This window comes from Equus przewalskii, chromosome 6, assembly GCF_037783145.1.
Source record: "Equus przewalskii isolate Varuska chromosome 6, EquPr2, whole genome shotgun sequence".
Lineage (NCBI taxonomy): Eukaryota > Metazoa > Chordata > Mammalia > Perissodactyla > Equidae > Equus > Equus przewalskii.
Window position 1 is genome coordinate 87,870,841 of NC_091836.1, and position 16,353 is coordinate 87,887,193.

A 16,353-nucleotide genomic window follows, 5' to 3' on the forward strand; every position below is an offset into this window, starting at 1 on the left:
TTATTGGATTCCTACTAAGTGCTAGGAACCGGCTCGTGCCTGGGGATTCTCGCTGGGAGCAGAACCACGGATTTCTGTTGGTTAGAGTTCTATACCTGGAATGCTCTCCCTCTAGATCAGTGGCTCCCGAATAGTAGAGTGCATGAGTCCCCTGGAGAGCTGCTCAAACCCAGAGTGCCGGGCCCACCCTCAGTGTCTGATTCAGCAGCTCCGGGGTGGGGCCTGGGAATCTGCATTTCTAACACGTTCCCAGGTGATGCTGAGGCTGCTGGTTTGGGAGAACCACTGCCCTGAGTCTTTGCATGGTTGTCCCCTTCTTATCATTAGGTCTCCATTTCACTGTCATCTTCTCAGAGTGGCCACTCTTGATTTCCCCACCATAGTCTCCCTCCACCCCTCACCATTCATTCTCTGTTGCATTCTCTTCATAGCATTTATCATTCTCTGATACTAGCTTAGCTTTCTCCTGAGTTTATTGCCATTTTGCCTCTCTCTCCCACCCTTCATCCTCAGTAGAATAGAGCCGCATGAGGGCACTTTCTAATTCGTGTTGACTCCTCTGAGCCAAGAAGAGTACCTGCCACAGAGTACATGCTGGATAAATACTGGAGTGATGAAATAATTACCAGCATAGTGAGGGTTATGAAGGAGAGGCCTAGGATGCGTGGGAGGGTGACAGGTTGACCTCAGGTGGGGCAGACACATTGCACTGCGTCCTACACCAGCAGTTTCTGGGCGTGGCCTTAATGCCTGTTTCAGACCCGGCCCAGCAGCGTTTTGCCTGCAGGGTTACAGGCTGTGGGATCTGTTTGAAGATCACAGGAGGCACTCTGGATTTGTTTAATCTTTCCACTGCCCTTCCATGGTCCTGTCCGCACTGAAAAAAGGCAATCTCAAGAGCAGAACAGAATTTTGTGGGGCAGGCTGCCCTTGCTCAGACTGGCTCTGTAAGCTGTCAGGTCCCAGTCGCTGAGCTTGGCAGGAAGCGGAGCCTGAAACAGGCTACTTCTAATGACCTTCCTCCTGATGTCTGCACTCACCCGCTTCCGGAAATCCGGAATCCTCGGCCCTCTGTGTGCTCAACTGGCCTTTTCAGAGCCTCTGCAAAGCGGAATGAAGGCTCGCTCTCTGCCTTTGCAGGAGTGGGATTTCAGGGTGGAAACGTACAGATTTCCCCTTCCTCAGCCTTTTAGAGAAACAGAAGGGCGGACGCTGTTGTTCCTGCCTTTGACAGAGAGAATGTCGGGCAAGCGACGAGGCACGTGTCGGCACCACACAACTAACAGCGCAGACAGAGGTTGTCAAAACCCCACTACAGAAGATGAAAGCTCGTGGTGTTTCTGCTCCTGTGCAGCCTCAGCAAAACCACTCAGTTCCAGTGAAGTTTGTGCAGCCGCTCGGCCTAGGGCTTCCTTGCCCAGCCTTCACCAAGCGTGGGCCGGGGAGCCTTCCCCCAGGCTCCTTTTCTTGGGGCCGCCAAAGGAACCGTGATTTATTTCCCTCAAGTGTGTCATGCAAATATCAGCGCGGAGAGTCATATTATTTTGGAGGGCGAAGAGGATCTGGTGGGGGAGCTGGAGGTGGAAGAATTGCAGCCGCCTGGAGTCAGGGCTGAGGGCCAGAGGGCCGCCCCGCGGGTTGGGGTAACATAAGCTGCCGCTATTCAGGAGGTGGCCCGTGTAAGAAAATCTGACCACAGCGGGAGCGTGACTTCAGCTAAAATTAACCTTCGAGGCTTTGCGTGCCTCCACAGTGCTTTGAACTGGACACCCCGGGAGGGCCGGCCGCCGACCGCCGGACCGCGGCCGTGGGCCCAGCCATGCCTATAAGCATCAACTTGTGGGTTCCCGCCCGTGGCCAAAGCCGGGATTCCTGCGACCATTATAAAGTGGTAAGCGACCTGGAGAGACGCTGGCCGGGTCTCTGGGGAGAGATGATGCCATTTGTCTGAATTGGGCTTGTGTTTAGAGAGGGTTCCTGTTGATTTTCTGTGCTGGGTGAGACCACGAGGGCTCTGAGCATGTCTTTCATCTGTGGGAATGCTTCCCTGAGCTAACTGACCCCCTCATTGTTGCTTTTTGGTTCCTGTGTCCTCACGGGGTGAGGACCCAGTGGTGTATTTTTAGAGCAGGTAGAGAGGATCTGTCTGGAAGTTGTTGATGGCCTGAAAAAATTACAGTCATGTAAACCAAAGGCAACAATCAGGAGGGTCGTGGTGCCAACAGGTGTGGTGGAGCCCATCTGTTTTCTCAATTGTGGCTGCAGCAGGTGCACCTGGGGAGAGCAGCGGACCTCTGCTAAGGGTTTGAGGAGCTGCACGGGAGTGCGCAAGAGCTTCACTACAGAAAGGATGTGGGTGGGAGCGGTGATTCCCATCCTGTGAGGCCCAGGAAGGCACCACTGACCTCCCCCACCGCTGGCCGGGGCGGCCTGCACGGGACCTTCAAGCTGGAAGACAGCTGCCTCTGCGGCCTCCGCTTACTGTGGGGAATCTGGCAGGGAGTTTGCAACACAGAGTGCAACGGCGAGATGCTCCTGTTGTCCTTTGTGCCTCCTTAGCCTTCAGTGGTTCCTGTAACCCTGGGGCGGAGGGCAGCGCTGATGCTGGGGCAGAGTGGTCACTTGGATGTGGTTTGCTTAGCCTGCAAAAAACGATGTAGTTTGTCCTCCTCCCAAAACTTCTCCCTGCCCCTCCCCATAACCCAACTTCCTGGGCAACGTGAGCCTCGCGAGGCTTAGTGGGGCTTCCTTTCCAGGGAAGCGTGTGATTCTCTTATTTGCTTAATGATTACTGTGTGCGACTCACCTTGGAATGATCCACTGTAAAATGTTTAAGCCCCTAAACCAGTTGCTGAGGTGAGTGGCTCTTCTCTGTTGCCCTTGTCTGCAAGGATATGAATGGCGTTGGGATGAATGAGGTAGGAAAAAGCTCCCAGGAAGGTAGCTTTTGATGCAGGTTTGAGGCCGTTTCCCACGTGAGCCGCTCTCCTGAGCCCTCTGAATGTTTCACGTCCTCCCGTGTTCCTCCATCCTCCGGGCGCCTTGTCTCATTAAAGGCGGGGGTGCTGCCAGGATATTGGACACTGATGTCTTTTCCTTTAGATGTTAACACCACCCCGGCTAAGCACGATTAATGGGGATGTCTTTGGGTTATTATTATTTTTTAGCTCCGGGATCCAGGCTTACTGCCCTGTGGAAGGGATTTCTTTTGAGGTAGGATGTTAAAAATACACATTTCAGTAGGAGGAAGCTATGGTATGTGATTCTGAGCTCCGATGAACACATCTCACACGCTGTGCGGGGATTTCCATCTCCTGCTGAGCCTGGATGGATAGACACAGAGTTCAAATTCCTGTTGTCCCAGCAAGAGAAGACTTCCTCCGATTTCATCCTAGATGTCCTCCCTGTCATGTCGTGGCCATCCGATGGGCTGGCCTGGCCTGGTTTTTGTAACTGCTGTGTGACACCTAGATGGCGGACTGAGGTTGCAGTGGTGGATGGAGGGCTGCAGTTCTGTTGCTAATCTGTGTGCCCTTGAGCTCTCCCTTTTCTCATCTGTGAAATGGGGAGAATGCAGCTGCCTCCCCTCTCCCCAGGATTGTGACAAGGCTCCCATCAGATCATGTCTATGAAAGAGCTTCATAAGTTGTGCGCAGTGCACATGGGAGGCAGAGGCTGCGCAGTAGGACTTTGTTCTTCTTGAGATGACTCAACCGGACCTTTCTTCCAGGACTTTGTAGAATAAATAGTATCTTTATATAGATCGTTCTTTTGTGCTCTGGGCCAGGTTGTCCCCCGGGGAGGGGAGACGCCCCTCCTTTCCTGGGTGCCAGCTTGGTATCTGGTAGTCTTCCTAGTAAAAGCCTATTATAATAATACAAACTCAAAAAACCCGAGATGCCCCGGGCCTGAGAGCTCTGACGTCTGGGTTGGAGAGGGGCCCGGGCACAACGGCCACTTCCACTGAGGCACCATCTGTTGGCTGTGGAGTTGCTGAGAAGGAATGAGGCTCCTAAATGGGGAAGGAGCAGCACAGCGTTTCCTAGTGCCGTGCCAGCCTTTGCTGGGAACTGCCTGCCCTCCAGAGATTTTTAAAGCCTTTGCCACACAACTTTCCCACAAGTGGCACAGCAGGGTCTTTGCCAGGCCCTCTGTACTCTGCCCAGCGGGCTGTAGCTCTCTGGCCATTTATGAGGCTATCAGACCTCAGGTCCCCCTGGGCCCAAGGACTTTGAGCACCTGGACCTTCCTTAATGAGCATTGTTACCCTTCCTTGAGTACCTATGTGCGCATGCTCACAAGTGCTTCACATTTTTTCTCATTAATCCTTAATATGAGTTTATGCACTAGGTACTACTAATATCTCCATTTTGTAGATGAAGAAACTGAGCTTGCGGAGTTTGGGTGACTTGCTTGGATCTGTATACCTTAAGAGGTGAAGCCTGGCTTTAATCCCAGACCTGACTTCACACTTGTAACCACTACACAACCTTTTCTCCTTGTCACTAACATACAGTTCAGGGAAGTCGTGGAACTTAGCCCTTATGTACCACCCCTAAACCTGCTTGAAAGTGGCAGAGAACAAGGAGACGTATGATGCGGGGTCGGTGAGCCGAGGAGTCGAAAGAAAGATTTCTTAGACTCTCAAGATCTGGCAGTAGTGCTCTTTTATTTAGAGAATAGTGTGGAATAGCATGGGGAGAGGACCCATGGGCAGTCAGAGCTTCTGCTGCCCCCGCTGGCATGGGGACAGGGCCCATGGGCAGGCAGAGCAGCTGCTGCTGCCCCCACTGGCATGGGGACAGGACCCATGGGCAGGCAGAGCTGGTGCGTGGGGACAGGACCCACGGGCGGTCAGAGCTCCTGCTGCTGCCGCTTCTGCTGCCCCCGCTGGCATGGGGACAGGACCCATGGGCAGGCAGAGCTGGTGCTGCTGCTTCTGCATGGGGACAGGACCCATGGGCAGTCAGAGCTCCTGCTGCTGCCCTGAGTTGAGGGTTAGGGCTAATTTTATAAGGCATGGGTACGTGACTTATTTTTACTGGAAAAAAAGAAAAGATGATGTAAAAAGTCATTAAATGATTTCAGTGCAGATGGGGTCTGGTTATTGTGCAATTATATAACTTTAGATACGAATCTGGCCATATAGATTGGCATGCAGGTGAGGATGCCCCAGGCTTCTCTCCCTGGGGCAGTCCTAATTCATACCATAAAAAAAGTCCACTGGGTCATATAGTTTGGCATGTAGGCCAGGTCACCTTGGGCTTCTCTAGCTGGGGCAGCCTTAATCCACGTCAACGTGCTCCTCCACTTACCTTCCAGGGCCCCTGAGCTATTTCACCTCCCTCCATCTCCAGGTGAACCCAGAGCAGTACCCCAGCACCTCGCACTTGCCCTGCCTGCAGTCCTAGCCCCTGGTGCAGGAAAGGACCGCCACGCCCCCACTCTTGGGGTTCTCTCTGGATCTGCCTCTCCCGGATCCATCAGGCTGCTGGTAATCTTCTCCAGAGAGCTGACCCAGGGGAGATACTTAAACTGCTATCCACTCCTCAGGTTTCCTGGGTGAGCAGCTTCGTCGGATAGTCACCAAGAGCATGCAGTTTGTTTTGGGTGTTGTGAATTTTAATAAGCAATGCATGGCTTACATACATTCACCTGCAGTGATATGAATGGCCCTAAAAACTCCAAACCAAAACCAAAAATCCTTTTACCATTAAAAAAAAGCCATCTCAAACTTGCCAGAGTGATCGCATTTCCTCCCGTCAGTCTCCGGGCTTTAAGCTTTGATGACTGCATTGGAAATGTCAGCGTTAATTGGGCACAGTGACTCACCTGGCCATCCCTGCCAGAGCTGCGTACCTGGGACCTGGCAAGCCCTGATGGAATGGAAGGAGGGCCAGGTGAGTTTTGGTCACCTGGGTCCAAAGGCAGGGACTGGCCCACTGCCAGTTGGGACACCTCAGTGGGTGCTGGAGTTGGAGTGGGGGCATGGAGACACCGGTCAGCTTGAGGACCATAAACGTTTGGGAGACAAATGCCAAAACCCAGGAGGCTTGTGCAGGGAGGAGGCAGCCAAGAGGGCCCCCAGCCAGCATTCCTTGAGCAAGTGCCGTATGACAAGTACCCTGCTAGGTGCTGCAAAAGGGATGCAGCCAGCTCACCGTCTACCCACTTGGCCCTGTGGATAAACCTCTCTGAACCGGGAGTAACCCAGCTGCGGCTCCTTCTCACTCTCCTGTCCCTTCACCCACTGGGAAGCACTCGGACTTGGCACCTCTTGGCATTCCTAAGGGGAGTTCCACTTGCCCTAGAAAGCACCAGTAAGAATATAGACTTTATTGAGGATTTCAAAGTGGAGAGTTCAGACCCTGTACAACTTCAGTAAATGCCCTGTGATTTGTCTGTAGGACTTCTCCCCCCTCCCACCCACACAGTCTCCCTGCTTCTCAGTTTTCAGCTCCAGACCGCATCTCTTTCTCTCCCTGAATTCTCTCTTTCTCATGCAGAGCATTTCCGCTAAGTCTCCACTCCCCTAAATTTGCATACTCATTCTTCGTTACAGAGAAACCTGGGTGGGTCGGGGTGGCGGATAAGTAGTAATTTTTTTTCCTGTTGCACCTGTGTGCACCCAGTAGCGTTTAACAAGTGGCTGTCCAAGGAAAAAAGCCTGTTAGGTAGCTCGCGCTTGTAGATTTCCCTGTTAAATCATCCTCCTGAGGCCGATTTCCATCTACCGAGGAGACGTCTCTGAACACAGCTGGAAGGAGTTGTGCAGAAGGACACCATTCTATGCTATTTCCCTCGTGTGGGTCTAGTAGATGAAATAACCTCAGGAGCATAACCAATAGTAAAATGTACTAAAATAATTAGGAAGTGCTGAGTTTTGAGTATTTATTACCACTTTTAAAATTTTTAACTTTAAGTTTATGTAATTCAATTTTTAAAAAATATACTTGTATTTATACACAGTTCTAGAAAGCCCAAAGGAATCTGTAATGACATAAAGCAGGTCAGTGTTAGCCTTGCAACAGCAAGATGGATTATAAAGGGTTGCGAGGATGTTCTTGGGGCTGGTAGAAATGTTTACCATGATTGTAAAGATGGTTTCATGGGTGTATATAGGTCAGAACTCATCAAGTTGTACGTTTTAAGTATATGCAGGTCATTATATGCAGATTAAATCTCAAAATTGGAAAAGGAATTTTAAATTAATTTTAAATATTTTATTCCTTAGAATATTCAGTTTTCTAAGTTCGGCTTTATCATACAAAAGAGCTACAGTTTTGTTTGGTTCATTTTTTATTGTGGACACATGAGTGACTTGCCTGTACATTTATTTTTAGGTGCATAGAATGCTGTATATTTTGATTTGGGGATAACATAAAGTAATTTAGTTTCACTTGTTCTCACTTACTTCAACTGTGAATTTAGAGTTGTGCCAGATCACCAAAGGTTCTTCTGCCACTGAAGTTCTGTAATCGTGACTGTGATTAAATTGGTCTTCTGGGATCAGAATCACCTCCTAAGAGGACGCTGTAGAGAGCTCAGGGATGTCTAATCATGGAGATCGTGTTAATCCCTTCAGAGAGTATTTTGCATAATTTTAGACCAGTCTGGTAATGCAGAATTGGACAACTAGAGAACTACTGCCCAAAGACAAAAACCCAGTCTTTGATACTTTATTCTTTTGATGCAGTTGCGAGTGGGATTGTTTTCTTAATTTCTCTTTCTAATATTTCCTTATAAATAATGGCTGTGTTTAACAACTGGCGTGTAAGTTTCCTGAAAGTTTATCAACTCTCGGGAGCCAGTGCTTGCCTGCTGTAGCTACCAGTGTGCGTGTATGCATGTGTATTTTTTTAAATAGCATGTTAATGTCTGCTGTCAGGTGTGTCCTGCTCCTGTGCTGCTGGAAATCGTCTCGCAGCACAGTGTTACCTACCAGGGCCTGTTCTGTGCCCTGTCCTGTGACTGGTCTAAAAGATGCATGGAACATCATCGTGATTTCATGGACTGTATCATCTAGGCAGTGAAGGGGAACAGATTCATTCATCTATCCGTCTGTCCATCCAGCTCCTCATTTAATCATTCGTCTGTCTTTTCTTCTACCCACCCATCCATACATCCGTCCATCTGAACATTCACCTGTCTGTCCCTCTTTCCTTGCCTCTGTCTGTCCATCTGTTCTCCTTCCATCCATTCACCTGCTGGTAAGTAAGCGCTTGTTTATTGGGCCCCGATAGTGAGTCAGACATTGTGCTAGTGTTTCACAGATGTGTAAAACTTGTACTCTGCTCTGGAGAAACTCTTAATTGAGAGAGATTTGAATAGGTGGGGATAATAGCCGTGATAAAGGCATGTGCAAAGTCCTTTGGAGCCGAGAAGAAAGAACAAATAATTCTGTGTTGGGAAGGAGAGAGTGGGTTGGGAATGGCTTTACAACGATTGACACTTTGCCTTAGGTTTTAAGACACCGAGTAGGTGTCTGCCAGGTGGTGGGGTAGAGTTGGCCGTGGTGGCAGAGGGGACAGCGCGGGCAAAGGCACAGGAGCCTGGGAACCCGTGCCACAGGGTTGTTTAATTGTAGTGGGCTTGGGTTTCAGAGAAGGGAGTGAAGCTGGCAGTCAGGGTTGGTTTCTAGGAGAAGGGGACATCCTGCTGGGTGGAGGGGATGAGGAAGGACATGCCAGACCAGAAAACCCACCAGGAGTGACCGAAGGTTAATGAGGCACAGAGCCCACGTGTGGGTGGTGGACCCAAGGAATTTGTGGGTTGGGGACGTGGAGACAAGGCAGGAAAGGAAACTAGCATTGAAAGGCCTATGTGCCTTTCACCTATGAAACCTTTCATAGATGGTTTCAACTAAGAAAACTTTCACAATGAAACCACCTATGTGCCAGGCCCTGTGTTAAGTACTTTACAGACATTTTTATTTAGTCATCACAGCAGACATACATAATAGTCCTCGCAGTAGCTAATAGATTATCCCATTTTACAGATGTGGAAACTGAGGCTCAGCGAATGATGGTTTTCCCAAGATCTCAAAGCCTTAGCATACTCTGCGCTCAAACATATGCAGGTCCTTTCAGTCTAATGTCTCACTGTGTCCACCCAGCAATCCTGTGAAGAGGAAACTGAGACTCAGAGAGGTTAAGCAATCTACCAGAGGTTACCCCGGACACCAGGGTCTTGGCCGGGCATAGTGGGGCTGAAATTTCTGGGGACCTGTGCCTAGGAGGCTAAGCCGAGGCGTTTGGGCTGGTTGGGAGTGGCCGAGAGGCATGACTGCTGGCACCCTCTGCCTGCAGAGGAGGGGGGCGGTGGATTTGGAGGACCAGATGGAGGCTGATACGCAAAAGGTCAGTTTATGACCAGACCAGAGAGAGGCCTGCCCAGGGTGTCACCAGCCCCAGGCGTAGCCACTCTGCTGGGCAGCTCGGAAAATCTCTTGGGGATTTTGGGATGTTTGCTGTCAAAGAGTGTGCTCAGCAGCTATCCTGGGCCTGCTGGGAATGGCCTCATTCCCCCACGGCTGTGGAGGCAGCACCTGGAAGAACATGTGGGTTAGTCAGTACCTAATGAACACAGGAAGGGAGAGAGGATGCTTGAGAAATTCTGAGTGGGCTCTGACATTTGGTTTTCCTGGAGCCGCTGAACATCGTGGTTAGAAGGTGTTCAGATCTCGCGTCGGCTGGAGTGGGTGAGAGGTGGTCCTGCTGAGCGGACCTGATTTTATTCTGAAGCATCCAGTAACCATTCCAGTCTTCATCCCTACCTGGCCTCATTTGATTTTCTGACCTTTGTGGGAGCTGCGGGCCAGGCCACCTGGGTGAAATGGAGTGTCACCTTTGAGTAGCTGTGTAGCCCCATGCACATTTCTTAACCTTTTAGGGCCTCTGTTTTCCAGTATGCAAAATGGGGGTGATCATTTATTTGATAGGTATTTAGTGACCTATCTGCCAGGGACTGTACTAGATGTTTGGGGAAATTTGGTGAATAAGGTCAGAATTCCTGATCTCCCAGAGCTGTCACTCCCGTAGGGAGAGACTGTAGATGAGATCACAGGTCAAAAACATGTGGCACACAATAGGGCCTCAACAGAAGCACATGCTCCCTCGCGTGTGCGTAGGTGGTGGCGATCGAGTGAGGACTGCATGGGAAAGTACTCTGTGGCTGTGATGTGCCGTGCAGAGCGTCACCTGTCTCGGGATCATGGGGGTGGAGGGAGGGAGCGCCTCATGAAAGTGGGGTAACCACAGTGTGGAGTAAGCAGGTAACTACATGCTCATCCAGCACGTTCGCCAGCCCGGCTTGTTTTTCTAAAGCACAATTTCAAAACCTCGAGTTGCTGTGCACACCCACCTGCGGCTTGTCCGTGCTCCTGACAGACAATGCCCCCATTGTGTGGCCGTGGGGCCATTCCCAGGCTGGCCTTGCCCCACTTCAGACTGCAGGAACTGGGGAGCTTTACTCCGGAGCATTTCCCCATTCAGACCCAGCCCTGCAGTGGTGACTGATGGTATATTGGCATTTTTATTTTTGCTCTAGTGACACTGTTGTAAAATTATGTTTGCTTTGTGCTTTGGTGACATGGGAAAGTGTCAGCTTCCCTCTTGGATCTGTAGTCCTGAGTGACAAGTGGCCAGCGCTGCTCCTGGGGGCAGGAGAGGGTGACACTGTGATGCTGTTGTGCAGTGAGTGTTGCTCTCTCTCGCTGCTTTTCCTGCACTGCCCTGGCATGTGACCTTCTGTGGCGAGTGGTTCTTGTGTGGACCCCTCAGGAGCAAAGAAGCATCATTAGGAGCCAGAGTCACTGCTTTCAAACCCTGCCTACTTGTCATGTGACACTGGAAAAGTCTTTACATCTCAGAGCCTCGATTTCTTCATCCGTGAAATGGGAGAAGTAGTACCTTGCTCTCAGGTGAGTTGGGAACTCAGAGTCCCTCGTTTGCAAAGTCCTCATGTGTCGTCTTCATGGTAATTGTAACCAGAGCAACATACAGTGCTCATCTGTGCAGCAAATGGGCCCGGCCGTGGTAGATTAGCTCATTTCAATCTCACGATCACCCAAATAGGTAGCTGGTCTGTTTTACAGATGAGGAAACTGAGGCTCAGATAGTTTAAGTAACTTGCCTGGGAAAACTCTGCCAGGAAGAGGTTGAAGCATATGTGGAACCTAAGCTTCTGACTCTAGAAGGCGTTCCCTTTATCAGGTCACCAGAGACATCAGCCAGTGGTGGTCATTATCCTACAGAAGACCCCAGCAAGAGCAGAACCCAGCCCAGGCAGGGGCTCAGGCACTGTTTGCTTAATGTACCAAGACTGCGTGCGGCTCTAAGCACCTTATCTTCACTTGATATTCAGAGGTAAAGCACGAGTGAGGATGGCACCAGGATGTGGTGCAAGATGGAAACCCAGATGAGCGGTAAGCCCTGCCCCTCTCTCTAGCCGCGTGGTAGGTGTGTATGTGTGTGTATCCCTCTGAAATAAGGTTCTACATGTGGGTAGGTAACAGCGTGTGTGTTTGGTGGCTGTGCAGGACAGTAGGTTCCTGTAGGTAAAAAGGGAGAAAACCAGCAGTGGGCTCCTCCCCTGCTCCTGCTACTGTTTTCTGGGTCCAGACAGAAAATGGGATAATGGTATAAATGAGTTCACGTTAACCATGTTATAAAACGTGTGTTGAGAGTGAGGGCCGGCAGGACTGTTCTGCGTGTGCTCACGTGGGAATAGAGACCCCAGTCCCATCTCTGTGCTCTGGAGCCCAGCTTTCCAGCAGCCTTACCTGGCTGGAGACCAGCCGGGAGCCACAAAGCTTTCCCCACTGAGCCTCGGAGCAGCTCAAAGACTTGCCACAAAATCCTTCCACTCACAGACTGTCAAGGCTCTGCTTGGACAATACTTTCTCTCTCTCTCTTTTTTTTTTTTTTTTTAAAGATTGGCACCTGAGCTAACATCTGTTGCCAGTCTTTTTTTTTTTCCCTTCTTTTTCTCCCCAAAGCCCCCCAGTATGTAGTTGTATATTCTAGTTGTGAGTGGCTCTGGTTCTGCTATGTGAGATGCCGCCTCAGCATGGCTTGATGAGCAGTGCCATGTCCATGCCCAGGATCCGAACTGGTGAAACCCTGGGCCACCCAAGTGGAGGTGTGAACTTAACCACTCGGCCACGCCCCCCCCCCAACAGTACTTTCTCTTGATTTACACTCAATTAAAAAGGACGCTGGGGAATTTTAAGAAAGGCCCAGCAACTCAGCAGGCCATAAGGGCATCCTTGTATACATCAAAACACTATTATGCATAGTGATGTCCCTGGATCATCAAGAAAAAGCTAAAGGGTTAATTAGAAAAGCAGGGATCATGATAATCCATTTGGGAAGGACTCCCACTGGAGTAGTTAAAAAAGTGTGGCTCTCAGAAGTGTGAACTCTCAGCTACCTACAATGACAAAGGACCAAGTGCTTATTAATTTGCATATTAACAACCACGATTATTTAATACTGTGTGCCAGACACTGTGTTACTGCTTACATACGTGCTCTAATTTTGTCCATAAAACAGCCCTGTATTCCCTTTATCAGTTCACCGTAGACATTTGGCCAATGGTAGTTGTTCTACACAAAACTACAGCAAGAGCAAAACACCAGTGAGGGATGCTGACAGGCAGCGTGGGGTGTGCCTCACCAAGGGCTACCCGGCTGGTAAGAGGCAGAGCCAGATCTCAACCCTGGTTCACACCAGCCCCTGATGCTGCAGAAACACTGCTCTTGTGATTATTGAAATTATTGTGATTAATGAAAAACCACAAATGACTGGAGTAACGCATCGGGAGGTGGTAGAGATGGAGATGGAAGGAGAGTCATTGCCCTCCAGGGTGGGCATGTGGTGAGTACCGAGGACACTGGGCAGAACTGGACTCTTCTGGGAAACCAGGGAGCAGAGCCAGTGTTTGTCTCAGCCCCTGCTATGCTGTGTGGTCTTGAGCAAAGGATAGGCTTCTCTGTGCTTCACCTCTTTCTCCAGTGTATAGGGCTGGGGACACAGTTTCACCTGTTGGAACATTTGTTTCCAGGTGGTGGGTTTTAATCAAGGCAGAGGTCTGCGTTGAAGGAAGATGTGTTAGATGGAGAGAGGGGAAGTGGGAAAAAGCCACCAGCTAATTTTGGGCCTCTCACCCCACCCCATGCAGTTAAAAGGTTATGTGAACATGTGGCTACACCTGTGGGGTGAGTACCACGCTCCTTGCAGATGCTGGCGATGCAGAAGCGACTGTCTTACCAGCTTTGCCCTTGGTAACAAATGGTGCAGTTTGATTTTCTTAGAATTGTGAATAATTGAATAATCATTCTTTGAGGTATTCAGAAATACCACGTGCTGGGTGAACACCCCATACTATTGCTGCAATGTCATTTTTGTCCTTTAGAACAATCGGAGCTAAACCATTTAACCACACACCGCTCAGTCATGGAAATGATATTGTGACGTGTCAAAGTCTAAAGACAAACCTCTTGAACTGAGGCCCAACAGCAGCATTCCCATTATAGCTAATCGACTGGAAACCACCTCGGATGCTAATGACTGGTTTGCTTTAATCTCCACGCTGGCATTTCCTTCTGAGGGGTACATTTGACTCTCTTTCTCCTGGAACCGTGATCCTAACGCTGTTGATCTCAATCCATCAGGCGGACTGGCATATTGGTCTGGATTTCTGGTTTGGTAGTTGTGGCACCAATTTTGGGGGCCGTTTTGTGGAATTTTTCTTGGGTTCCTTACTTAGAGTACCCCCACCCCTTCATGGAGGGCTAACTGCAGGATAAACTTAGCAACAGTATTGTCCCCGTTGGTTTAACACAGTGCAATTATTACTGGTTTTCTTGTTACAACTAATAATCAGGTTCTTCAACTGATCTGTCACAATTTTCCCTCTTTGATTTCAGCCTGGGTGATGTGGAATGATGTGGAGTTATAAACAGACAAATGGCGCACTCCTTGAAATGCTGTCAGGGCTAATAAGTGAATCAAAACGAGTTCATTCTTCACCTGTCGCTGCCTTCCTTCCTTCCGCCTTTATCTCTTCAAGCCTTTGACAGCAGCTCTTCTGCCTCACGGAGCGCCTCTGGAGCATGGAAGGTGGGGGTGGGGGAGAGGTGAACTCTGAGATGGAGGGACCAGAGTGGGACAGACTCCATCTTGGACACTCGAGTGGAATGATTCTAGAGCCTTTCTCTAGATCCTTTCTCTAGAATGATTTGATGCTTTGGAGTGAGGGGTGAGGATGATGGTTTTGTCCTTTCTTACCCTGTGGTTCTTTGTCTGGTCTGTGTCTACTGAAAGTTCACAGATGCCCTCCTGGGGTCAAACCAGGATCAAGGATCAGTGGGCTCCAGAGTAAAAGCAACAGCAGCCCAAAGTCTCCAGAATGCTGGGGGAGAAGAGGCTCTGGAGAAATTGACTCTGGCTGCCCGAGGTTTAGACAGGAAGCCCTGCACGCTTTAGCCCTTGCGTAACATCTTTTAGACACACCCTGCTCCATTGTTGCTGAGTTGCCAAACCGAGTGGAGTCTGTCTCTGATGACTGAGGGTGTTGTGAGTTTATTGGAGGGATGGTTTTCATTGCGTGAGCTACCAAAACTGCAAGTGAGGGAGATGGGACTGAGTTACGTCAATGCTTAGCATGGCCCATGAGAACTGGTTTTTAAAATAAATCTAGATGTTTTCTTGTGATTCACTTCCTCGAAAAGTTGAGGGCTGGGGACAGGGGAGGGGAGGGGAAGCTCCAGGTAATTAATGATTCTTGTTGGATGCATCCTGATTAATGAGGTTGAGCCATGGAGTGATTTATTTCCCCCCTTCTTTTCAATCAATAAAGAGATCTGAGATCCTGGTCTGACGATTCGCTGAGAGCCCACATTATTTAAGTCTCAAACGTAATCACTTCCCGAGGATTTGCCCCCTTTCTCTCTGTTCAGCTCAACCTGGCAGCCACTTCTAGACCTCCAGCCATGTGCTCCCCACTGTGAGGCGCTACTAGGCAGCGGAGCTGGGCGAGATGCGGTCCCTGCCGGAATCTGGTGGTGAGGTCGAGCAGGTGCTGTCGCTTTGCAAGTTCTCTACAGTCTGCATCGTGTGGAGCTCAGGATGCACTCAGGAAATTGAGGGCCTGGCACTGGAACTGAGCCTTGCAGAGGAGCCCCAGATGGAGGCCCTCAGGCAGACGGGGTGGCGTGAGTTCAGAGACGGAGAAGTGCAAGCTATGTCCAGTTCTCCTGAGGGTCATCATAATTATTGCTACTGGGCACTTGCTAGCTGTTGGCATATTATCTCAGGCAGTCCCTGTAGCACAGACAGACAATTTTTTCTGTAAAGAGCTGGATAGTAAATATTTGAGGCTTTGTGGGCAGCTCCTGAACTCTGGTGTCGTGGTGTGAAAGCAGCCGTGGACAACAAATGGGTGTGGCTGTGTTCCAGGAGGATTTTGTTTGCGAAAACGGGTGGTCGACTGGCTTTGGCCCAGATCACAGTTGACCAGTCCCTGCCTTATAATATGTTTGGTATAATCCCCATGATATGGAGGATGATACTGAGATACAGAAAGGTTCACAGAAATTCACTTGCCCTGGGCCGAGGGCCAACTTGAGTCGGTCGGTCCCAAAGCCTGTGCTCTTGACTCCCACATAGACGCACTGCCTTCCTGCAAGGGCGGCACACAGTCTGCAGAAGAGGGGTGGGTGATACCACTGCCTTGGATCGCAGTGTGAAAAGGCCGCCTTTAACTCAGCGGGGAGCCACGGACGAGTTTTTGAGTAGATGACAGGATTAGAGCTGTGCTCTGGCAAGATTAAATTGGCAGTGCTGTATCAGTAGGTTAAAGGTGAGAGAAGAAGAGCTATGGTTTTAAACAGCTTGGGGTAGAGGTTCACTTCTTTGGCAGAGCCATTTCTGCCCACTATAGAACTTTAAAATTTTCCCTGGTACCTCAGGTACCTGTGTGGCCTCACCATGGCTCCACACTGTGTGTGTGTGTGTACATGTGTACTTGTTGAAAGAAGTTTGCCTAACCTTGGTTTCCTGCTGAATTGTGCCAGTGCAGAGAGGGCTGGTTTTAGAGAGAGCACATCTGTGTTAAAGGACCCTCAACCCCCTAGGAAGGGAACAAGTGGACGTCCCAGCGTCACTTCCACTCAGCAGCATCCTTGTCCATGACCCCTTCTCACCTCAGCTGATGGTCTTGGGCCAGATGGCTGTAAGCTTTGGATTGTTTTCGTCGTCCTTCAGACGTAGCTGGTGGCATCCCTCCCGTGCTGGAGAGAGCATTGTGGGTATATCTCCTGGTTGGGGAAGGAAGCCTCCCTCTCTGGAC

General features: G+C 50.0%; 1 protein-coding gene across 15 annotated transcripts in view; it reads left to right on the plus strand.

Annotated features, from left to right (window-relative positions):
• Window positions 1-16,353, plus strand: part of NAV2 (neuron navigator 2) — a 706,640-nt gene that overhangs the window by 423,005 nt on the left and 267,282 nt on the right. The window contains exon 1 of one of the 15 annotated variants that reach the window (XM_070624494.1): window positions 770-1,891. The exons of 13 other annotated variants lie outside the window; for them this stretch is intronic. In XM_070624494.1, the coding sequence (XP_070480595.1) occupies window positions 1,820-1,891 (72 nt within the window). In that variant the 5' untranslated portion in view covers window positions 770-1,819. Of the gene's footprint in view, window positions 1-769; window positions 1,892-16,353 lie in introns of those variants that run through there. One more of the 15 variants, XM_070624491.1, reaches the window with a different exon arrangement.